Source organism: Erithacus rubecula (assembly GCF_903797595.1).
Source record: "Erithacus rubecula genome assembly, chromosome: 3".
NCBI lineage: Eukaryota > Metazoa > Chordata > Aves > Passeriformes > Muscicapidae > Erithacus > Erithacus rubecula.
Genome location: NC_136689.1, coordinates 11,403,546 through 11,414,383, shown reverse-complemented (window position 1 = coordinate 11,414,383; position 10,838 = coordinate 11,403,546). Strand labels below are relative to the sequence as shown.

Below are 10,838 nucleotides of genomic sequence, written 5' to 3'. Positions count from 1 at the left end.
TTTAGTACAGTTGCAATCTAGAACTAACCCATCCAGTGGCACATATGTCAATTTTATTTTGCCCATTGATAATTGCCTAATGAAAGCCAGCATTTAATCAGAATATGACTTAAACAGTTTTTACTGCACAATAGTCACATCTGTGCCATGGTTTTCTTTGATTTGGTTCATTTTTTCCTACAACAGGATTCTTCATCCCACTCAACCAACCACAGACTGATAGCAGTGCAGAAAACCGTAGTTATTAAAGTAAAGAGGCATTTCATTTAAGTACCTTTGCATCTCAGCAATTTACATCTGCTATTTCCAGTTGTCCTTCACTAGGAAATACTGCCCATACAAAATAAGATCCTTGTGCCTCAAACTCCACGTGGGCAGAGCCAACCTCACCCAGCCTCTGACAAGTCCAGATTTCTCTGACATGACACACAGCTAAAAAGGGGGCAAGTGTAAAATAGAAAGAGCAGATAGTTGCACTTACTGTTACTATGTTTGAAAATAAAATCTTGTCTAAACAGGGAGCTGGTCAGTTAAAAAAACACTAATGATTCCCAGAGTTATGTTACCAGGTTATATTTGACTGGAGCCCACACCACATTTCAAGCCAAAAATATTTTACTCCACAGAACTAAAAGTAGACTCAAGTAAGGTGTATAATCCATCTACTTAACAGGGTCCTTATTTTTTTTTCCTTCTGCAGTTTTCTTCAGAAAAAGGATCTAGTTTTGGCCACAAGTAGACACACAAAACTACCTGCACTATCTGCTACCTGCAAGGCAATTTTGGATATATATTACATGTTTGGCCATGTGAAACCAACTAAGAATTACCGATTCAACCAAGTGTGCATAATTATCTGGATTTAGATGTTTTGTGTTTTCGGCATCACCTTGTTTTTCTAGACATAAATAATGCTTTAATTGAACTTACACTTTATTTTTTTTTTTTTTCCATAGACACAGGAAAACCAACCATGAACATCAGTTGTTTGTTTAAGGAATCACCATATTAATAGTTTATGAAGGGCCCAGGGACGGAAAGTTAGAGTGACATTTTCACATCTGCAATCACCAGCTCACAGAAGACAGCAGGCAGAAGAAATGCACATTAAACACTTCAGTTATCATTTGTAGGCAGCCAGCAACAGATACAGAGAAAAGTGGGAAGTGGCAAGAATAAAGCTAATATTACAATGGAAACTTAAGCAGAAAAATAAAGTCTTTAATAAAAAAAAATAAATACATTAGGACTGTTTGTTCCACATACTGGACACTCTTTTGGAAAGCTAATGACCACAGTTTCTTAAATTATAGTAAGACATTAATATCATTGACAAGTCTAGTCTTAAAAAGCTGATGCTCCATCAACACAAATAACTGTCTGTGCTTCGGTGGGACTGGGAGAAGCTGTGTCAGATGGTGCTGGCCAGGAGCTCCTGCTTTGGTGTTTGTCCACGCAGAGACTTCCCTCCATGAAAAGCTCCAGGACCATCATGCAAGTCTGCTTTGGTACCCAGCTCCTGCTCCAAGGTGTCATTGAGGCCTCAGGGGACAAAGGGAGGACAGAAACATCCAAACCCTCCTGCCCACGGAAAAAGCACAACCCGGCGACCTGCAGAGCCCATGGGTGTTGCTTTGCAGCCTCACGGGGAAGGTGCTGCAGGGGTTCAGAGACACCCCTGCACAGACCCAAATGAGGTCACAGGTATCTAAACTGGGGTCAGAGGGGACACCCCTGTACAGACCCGATGGGATCACAGGTATCTAAACTGGGGTCAGAGGGGACACCCCTGCACAGACCCGAGTGGGGTCACTGGTACCTAAACTGGGGTCAGAAGGGACATCCATGCACAAACCTGGGGGTCACGGTTTTCGGACAAACGGGACACGACACAACACCCCGGCCCAGGCCTGGGCCATCACAGTTACCCCGCTCAGCCGGGACACAGCAGGACACCCCTGCACAGGCCATGGGAACTTCGGACAGGTGAGACATGACAGGACACCCCTGCAGAGGCCTAGAGGGGCCATTGTTACCCCGCTCAGCGGGACACGACAGCACAGCCCCGCTCAGGCCCGGGGAGTCACCGGCACCCGCTCAGCCGGGACAGCCCCGCTCAGGCCCGGGGAGTCACCGGCACCCGCTCAGCCGGGACAGCCCCGCTCAGGCCCGGGGAGTCACCGGCACCCGCTCAGCCGGGACAGCCCCGCTCAGGCCCGGGGAGTCACCGGCACCCGCTCAGCCGGGACACGACGGCGCGGCCCCGCTCGGCCCGGCTCGGGCCCGGCCCGGCTCCGCAGCGCCCCCCGCGGCCGCCGCCGGCAGCGCCGCGCGCTCGGCGCTCCCCTCCCCCGCGCGGCAGCCCCGCGCGCGCACACCGCCCCTTCGGAAAAAAGCAGCGGCTGCTTCCCCGCTTTATATACCCTGCTAAAAATAGCCTGCCGCCGGGCCGGCCAATCAGGAGGGGGCGAATTTCGAATCGGGCCAATGGCGGGAGCCGTCACGGCCAGGCTCGGTCACGCCAGGAGGAGCCGCGATGTCTGCGGCGCGGCGATTGGGCGGCCCTGACGTCATGGGCACGCGGGTCGCGGGGCGCGCGGCGGGGATTGGGCGGCGGCGGCGGGCGGCGCGCCGGGATCACGCGGGGCGGGGGCGGGCGCGGGGGCGGGGCGGCGGCGCGGCCGGGCAGAGCTTTGAATAGGGAAGTTTTGCGGGGGGCTCCGCTCGCAGAGTCCGCGCCGTGTTTGCAAATATTGGGGCCGCTCCTGCGCCAGGTCCGCCGGCCGCGGGAGGGGGGACAGCCGCGCGCCCGCCCCGGGAGACGTCCTGCCCTGCTGTGCGATTAAACTTTGCATGAAACTTTGGGTCTTTTTTCCTCCCCGAGCTCCTCAAGGAATTAATATATATCTCTATATATACAATTTTTTTTTTGTATTTTTTTTTTCATCTCTGGAGGAAGGGGGGGGGGACTTGGAAACTGAGAGCAGAGGTTAACACCCCCCCGCACACACCCCGCAACCCCTGCACATAAAGGAGGCATCTGTATTTTTGGTAACCAGCACTGACTTTGTTGTTGCAACTTGAGACATGGATGTTCTCCCAATGTGCAGCATCTTCCAGGAACTCCAGATTGTGCACGACACGGGTTACTTCTCAGCCTTGCCGTCCCTGGAGGAATATTGGCAACAGGTAAACGAGGATGTCGATGTTGTTGTTGTTGTCGGATTTTTTTTTAAAGCCGTATTAAAGGATAAGCGGATTTAAGAAAGAAAAAGAAAAAAAAAAAAAAGGCAAAAAAAAAAAAAAATCAAGCCCAAATGTCAGCGAGGAGTTTGGGGAGAATTCAGCACAAATGTGTAGCGATGTTTTGGAGCAGGTGTGTCGGCTCCGAGCAGACGGCTGTCGGGGGGAGCAGTCCCGCGGACGAGGAGCTGCGCATCCCGGTGTCTCGTTGTTTACCGCCGGCGCTGCCGGGGCTGTCAGCGCCCGCTCCGCGCCGCGCCGAGCGCCGCTCGCTCCACACCGAGTCCTGGCAAAAGTTTTGCGCTTGTACCCGGTCCAGACTCCACAGCTGGTCTTGTCATCCGAGCTCCCTGCCTTGGCCAAGGGTTGCTTTGCGCCCTGTGCTGTGCGTTTATGATTTTTTTTTTCCTGTTTTTTTTTTTTGTTTTGTTTTGTTTAATTATTTTTTCTGCAAATGTATACTATTATTGTTTTTGTTCCTGGCGAAGACGGGGAAAAAGCCCTGCAGGAGTGCCGGCGCACACGTCTGTGTGTGTGCATGTGTGTGTACATGTTCAGAGCGTGGCCGTTCGCAGCGCACGGAGCTTTGTCGAGCCCGTGAGTTGTCAGTCATATGACAGCGATCCCCTTGTGCTAATTGCCGTGGCCGGGAAGGGAGAACAACGGAGGCTTCTTCCCTTTAATGGACATATATTTTGCCCGGTTTTTTCCCGGTTTCTGCGCTCGCTGAGCCGGGGTGCAGGGTCCGCCGGCCCGCGGGCTCGGGGCTGCGCTGCGCTCCGCCGGGGGCAGCTCCGCGGACCGGATACCTGCTGGCTCTGCACAAGGACGAAGGAGCCTTTCCCAGAAGGTTGAAATGCGAAGTGTTACAACCTTCACATGCCTACTAATTGTATGCAATGACTTTTTTTTTTTTTTTTTTCTCCCTCCCCCCGCTCCCCTTTCAGAGCGGCAGCTCCATAGTACGTGATTGAAATGGAGCTAAGTAGTTTCCTTCAGGCATTCGGGCTCTTGGCGAAGCGCCAGCCCTCGTTCCCAGTAGCCTTCAGAGGCATTTAAACTCGGAGAGCTTCACTCTGCTCCCCATTACTAATCTACCTAATGAGGAATTTAAATTAGCCGGGAATATGAAAGTTTAACAAGATCTTAATAAATGTTTTTTTTTGCTTGTTTTCACTGAAAATCAAAGCACTATTGTGCTGTCCCTGTAGAAACCTTCTTGTTTTTAACAGCATTGCAACCCAGTTCCCTAATTATAGACAAATACATAAATACCGTGTGCAACAGTGGGTTTGGTTTTGGGGGTTGTTTGTGGTTCTGATTTTTCAGACCAATTTTTGCCTCCACTCCGAGCCTGACCAGAGCATGTGACCCAGTTTGCTGGAGCAGTGCTGGGGGAGAAAGGAGGCTGCTCCCATGGCGGCTCTGCTCATGGGCAGAGGGAAAGGGGCTGCGAGGGGAATGTGTGCCACTTGGGACCGGGTTTTGCTACCGGGCTTGGAAAAGATGATCTTGCTGAAATAAGTACTGTTTGGGTTGGAAACTTGGTGTGTCCGTTTTCTGTGTAAAGCTTCCATATGGATCATTTCCTATAGTGGAAAGAATAATCCTGAAACATCAGCTTGTTGCCATAACAGTTGTTCTTTTGTTTCTTTGTTTTTTTTTTTTTTTTTCTGTTCTCTTAAAAAATGGCTAGAAAGTCAGAAGGGTGAAATGAAATTGAAACCCACAGTTTCACCCATTTAGGGTGGTTTTGTTTTTTGTTTTGTTTTCTTTCATGGAGTCCAGGGGACTGTGGCTGGGGGGGAAGTTGTCCATGTACTGTTGCATGTACATTTGCAGAGTACTTTCTTGGCAGATGGTCATGGTTTTAAAAGGAAGTCTCCTTTGGCATTGCGTGAAAGAAAGAAAGAGATGACTCATACAGTCGCACTCTTGGCCAGTAGATAAAGTTCTTGTTCATTGTGGGTCTCCCAGCAGGACCTCGCAGTAATTTCCCATTTCACATCCTATAGAACAGGACATTTCTATTCTGGAACTTTTTTCCTTCCCTTCCTCTGTTGTTGAAGTTCTCCATGTTCCTCTGAACACGCATGGGAGCAGTTTGAGTGATGTGGTGTGCATGCCAGTGTGCTTGGAAATGACATTCTTTGAAAGTCGAGTGTGCTGTGTTCTCATGCACAGGAAATGGGAGGATGTCTGCTGCTCCATTGATGTCCCCAGAAGACAGGCCGACAGCTCTGCAGCCATGCTGAAATGTGGCTTTGTTTTCTGACACAGGGTTTGGGTTTTAACTGTCAGAGCACATTGTATTCAGTTGGGTCTTTTCAGCCTCGTATTTGTGTGAGAAAGATACAAAACAACTTGAAATTAGTCAAGGTGCAGCAGTGAAGTGTAGTTTTATGTTGTGGTTTTCTATGGTCCTTTTCAACATCATCCTGCTGAAAACATGGATTTTATGATGAGAGTGATGATAATTTAACTGAGTCATTAGAATGCTATTTTGGAAACCAAAGCTGACTTGCACCTTCAGCTGTGTGTTTGAACTCCTGCCCAGGTCTCAAAAACCGATTCTTTTCATCATAACAGTCACCTAGTTACAGCTTGAGGAGCCTTTAATTTGTTTTGAACCCAGAAACCTCAAATCGAACAGACTACATTCCTGCATGTTTTTTGAAGTGTAAAATAATTTGGTATTTTTTAAGCAGGCCTGTAACTTCACTCTCTCTTCTTCCTTCTCTTTCACCTAGACATGTTTGGAGCTGGAGCGGTATCTTCAGAGTGAACCCTGTTATGTTTCTGCATCTGAAATCAAATTTGATAGCCAAGAGGATCTCTGGACCAAAATTATTCTGGCACGTGAGAAAAAGGAGGAATCTGAACTGAAGAACACATGTGTCCCAAAAGAGGACAATCTTGCTAGTCAGAACTTAGAGACCAACAGTTTGAATTCTGACGTGAGCAGCGAATCTTCAGACAGCTCTGAGGAGCTCTCGCCCACGACAAAGTTTACCTCTGACCCTATAAGTGATGTTTTAGCCAGTTCAGGAAACTTGAGTTCATCTGTCACTTCCACTCCCCCTTCATCTCCTGAGCTGAGCAAGGAGCCTTCTTCCCAGCTATGGAATTGTACGCCGGGTGAGTTGCACTCGCCGGGGAAATCCGTCCCGGTACCACGGGAAAGACTGCAGAGAAAGGGGCACCCTCCACGGGGACACCTCGCCCGACGGCAGGCGGCGCGTCCACAGGTGTCACTTTAACGGCTGCAGGAAAGTTTACACCAAAAGTTCACATCTGAAAGCACATCAGCGCACTCACACAGGTTAGTAACCCCGTGCTTGCTAACAGCTGGCAGCCGCTGCAGGGAATACCCCTTGGTGGTGCTGGTGTCACAGCTTTGCTCAATCGCTGGGTGGTAGCCCAGGTTTGGAGAGATGATGTAATAGCAGCAGAGGCTTACCAGCATGGACAACATCACTTCCTCATTCCCTTCGTGAGCCAGGCACTTGCTGGTGGATTAGGCTGCTGCCATAGCAAACAGGAGCCAAGCAGGCAGTGCTTGGCAAGCTGCACCTGCATGCAGTCTTCAGGAGCAAAGGTCCAGCCAAAATAAGGCCAGGCCTTTCTTGACTATTATTTTCAAAGCAAAAGGGAGCTATGACTTTTTTTGCTAAAAAATAGGGATGTATATCCAAAGATCAGTCTGATCTCTAAGTACTGTAAGAGCTTGTTTTTATGTTTCAGTCCACATCAGGTCTATTTTATCAGACATACCAAGACCTTGATTATATTAAGTATAGCTATATTTGTAATTCTTTTAACACTTATGCGTGCCATTGTTATCAGCAAAAAATCTTGGAAAGCCACAGTGTGTTGGTGTCCTTCTGACACTTATGCTCAATTGGACTTAAAAATGTACAATCTAATGTATAATTTGACCCCAAATTACTGAGCAACAACATTTTATTGTTATGAAACCTGAACTGGCAATAACAATCCTGTGTGTTATTGGGAAAGAAAGTGAGAAAGATAGACACTTCAGGGCTTTTATAAATTTTATGGTTGAAATAGCCTGCTGATGTGCTTGTTTGAGCATTATTATTTGACATGTCTTTATGACAGCAGTTAGATGTGTAGAGCTGTGCCTTGGCTCAGTAGTCATGGCTTAATGTGAAGAGGTGGCATGGTGTTCTTGGTGTACCAATCCAAGCACCTATATGGATAGTTGGCTTTTTTCCTCCCCCACCCCCAAGATGTGGGAAAGAGAATTCAAGGAAAGATTCTATTTTGACTCATGAGCTCAGCATTTTGTGGCTTTTATGGGAAGTCTGAGCAAGCTCGGATGCTCCCATTGTTGTGCAGAAGTCAGATAAAGCAGGATTATTTCAAGAGGAAAAAAAAAAAACAATTTCCCCTGAAACCGTGGCTGTTGAGCAGACATAAATAGCTGCCAGGCTCAGAAGTATTGCAGAACTGGTGTTCTGGTGCTGTCTGGTTGAGAACATTCCTGTGAATGGAAGTGGTATTTCTTGAATGCTGAAATAGCAGTGTTCAAAGTGGTATGGAGGCTTTTCCAAGAATAAGTGGCTCAGCAGAAAGGAGGTTGCATGTTATGCAGATGAGTAAGTGGCAGAGGACTTTGATGCAATACAGTAGCCTAATTGCATTGTGGAGTCTAGCTGTGTTGTCTTTAATCACCTTTATGAGGTGAATGGTACCTGTTTGGGAATAAGCCTGCCATTACGGATGAGCAGGAATGGTAGAGGGCTGGATTCCTTTGTTTTCTGGGAACCTGTTTAATCACTTTTTTTTATTATTATTTTTTCATAAGAATGAGATTATTTGATGTGCTGTTTCAGCAAGATAAGTAGGAATCACGTGGATGAATTTTGTGAGCCTTCTTGCTTGCGTGTTCTGAAGCATTCAGATAGGTTAAATAAAATTGTCTGTCTTTGGAGGAGCAAAGGAGGTTTACATAGAAGATGATAGCACCTGTCTTTGAATGAAGTCATGACTAACATGTAATCTGCTTTCTTTGTAGGGGAAAAGCCTTACAGATGTTCATGGGAAGGGTGTGAGTGGCGTTTTGCAAGAAGTGATGAATTAACCAGACACTTCAGAAAGCACACTGGTGCCAAGCCTTTTAAATGTAGTCACTGTGACAGGTATGTGATTGAAATGCACCCTTTCAAATAGTTATTTTTAATGCTTGTTGGAAAGCCAGTCTGGGCTGCTTTTCACTTGTGTAGGAATTATTTGGGAGCACAGTCATGTCTGGTAGCTTTAAGGAACTATTGCATATTTAGGCTAGAAAAACCCTTCCATTTTCCTAATCGTCGGGAAGCGGTTTGCAGCCCGATCTGGCAGATGAGTGTTGAGAAGCCCACAGAGCTCCCACAGACACCTTGGGCGCTGCCTGCTCCCTCCTCCAGGGCTGTTTGGAGCAGCAGGGCAGGGGTGCAGAGCTCACAGAGCTCCACAGACACCTTGGGCATGCCTGCTCCCTCCTCCAGGGCTGTTTGGAGCAGCAGGGCAGGGGGTGCTGAGCTCACAGAGCTCTCACAGACACCTTGGGCACTGCCTGCTCCCTCCTCCAGGGCTGTTTGGAGCAGCAGGGCAGGGGGTGCAGAGCTCACAGAGCTCTCACAGACACCTTGGGCACTGCCTGCTCCCTCCTCCAGGGCTGTTTGGAGCAGCAGGGCAGGGGGTGCAGAGCCCGCGCGTGCCGCCGGCCGTGCCTGACGCGCAGCCTCGCTCTTGCCTTGCAGGTGTTTTTCCAGGTCCGACCACCTGGCCCTTCACATGAAGAGACACCTCTGAGCAGTCAAGAGGTGAATCCTGCGGGCTAAGAGGCGTCAAGGTTGAAGAGCCTTGAGCGGAGGGATGCGTGTTCCAGCCAAAGCATGCCATTTTGCACCCTACCCAGTTGCCTCCAGGACCTCACTTCCTGAAGGTCTTTTGAGGGCTAATAAGTCATGTAAGAACGGCATAGCGACCGCGGTGCGTGATGTTTGGGGTTTCCTGGACTCATACACTGGTATCTAACCTTCTGAGTGGCTCCTAAGCCTTTGCCGTGAGCATGTGCACTGAGAATGTTAATGATTGGGCGACTGTATGCGATGAGGATCTCTTGATGACTGTATGCTGAGGCACATTTTTTTTCTTGTGGTTGTTTTATAACTGTAAGAGAAAAAAAATAGTCTGAATGTCTTGTATGTGAGGAATATCTTGTGAGATGGGACGACCACCAATCATTTCCTAGGGGTGGGGGGGGGTGTCTGCACCTTTTTAGAGGGAAAACCTGAGAGGGGAAAGGGGGGAATAAAAAGAGTCAGGATGCCAGAATGGACATGGGGAACCTCCCTGTTCCTGTGTGAGAGGAGCTTTAGGTGTCTGGTGCAGCTATTAAACGTGCAATGTGTCAAGTAGCTTGTTTTACTTGCTACAGAGCTCATTTGTAATCCATTGTATAAGCTGTGTATTTACAAATGTAACACAACTATAACTTTTCATATAATACAAAGGTTATTGCATGGTTCTGGGGAACTATATGCTTTTCCATTCTTTAATCAGGACTGCAGTTTTGATTCCAGTTAAGAGCAGCTAAAATACAATTGGTCTAATGTTACATAATGTATGGAACATGAATAATTTTTTTGTTGGGTGGATAAAACCACTATTGGTTAGAAACTGATTTTTCTCATGCAGCTAATTTTCTCTTATTTATGCCTTGAGGACTAACTTCTGGTTTTCTAGCTGTTAATGCACTGTTGACCTTAATAATGGTGCCTTATGCAAGTGACCTTCTCTTGCAGGGGGTCTTATACAGGGGTATGGGTGATGCATGCTTTATTAAGGCTCTCTTTTCACCTGGCATTGTACTGTATCAAATGTATAATATGAGGGAAAAAAAGGTTACTTCCAGGGTCCTCCTTCACAAAGACAAATATAGAGAAAAGTCATTCATGTCAGTACAGTATTTGTTTAACTTAGACAATTTGACTGTGTTACAGTAATGCATATGCCAATTGAATACCTGACCAGTTCTGCCACCTTGAGACTTTTTTTATATTGACCTTGCACAACAACTGTGTATATACACACCCCAACTGTACTTAATATGTCAAGTTTTCATACATATTAAAGATACAGAAGTATTAAAGATGTATTTGCTTAAAATGGCACAAAGTTTCACATCTTATATCTAGCTAATCTGTTGGTCCATACAGAAAGAAACTATATTACTTTTTTTTTTTAAAGTGGGCAGAAAAATAATTGTGTTGTATATTTGTGTTGTACAGTCTGTGTATCGTGTGTATATATAGATCAATATAATATTTTTTTCAAAGGAAAAGAATTAGAAACACATAGCTAGAAAATGCCACAGCCCATCAAAATATTCCCTCTTCCCCCTTCCCCCCCGCAATATGGTCATTAAGGAGACAAAGAAATGAAAGATACAGTTAATTAAAATCTAGCATTTTTAGAGGCTTTACCTTTAGCTTAATGGTATGCTAAAGGCTTTGTGGCATTCAGTCCTTCTCAGACTGCTGACTGTGTTTGTAGTTATTGGTTGTCTGGAATAGCGTATCTGT

General features: G+C 46.9%; 1 protein-coding gene and 1 long non-coding RNA gene across 2 annotated transcripts in view; one reads left to right on the top strand and one right to left on the bottom strand.

Annotated features, from left to right (window-relative positions):
* LOC306800453 overlaps window positions 1-2,598 on the bottom strand; it is a 5,052-nt gene extending 2,454 nt beyond the window's left edge. The window contains exon 1 of the long non-coding RNA XR_013773836.1: window positions 2,424-2,598. This is a non-coding gene — a long non-coding RNA (uncharacterized lncRNA). The remainder of the gene's footprint in view (window positions 1-2,423) is intronic.
* An 85-nt stretch (window positions 2,599-2,683) lies between these two features.
* Window positions 2,684-10,405, top strand: KLF6 (KLF transcription factor 6). The gene is given in 6 exon segments (XM_079301778.1): window positions 2,684-3,189; window positions 5,994-6,402; window positions 6,405-6,449; window positions 6,452-6,565; window positions 8,285-8,408; window positions 9,012-10,405. Coding segments are annotated over 6 exon segments (846 nt in total). The 5' UTR covers window positions 2,684-3,087; the 3' UTR covers window positions 9,064-10,405.
* Window positions 10,406-10,838: the final 433 nt, after the last annotated feature.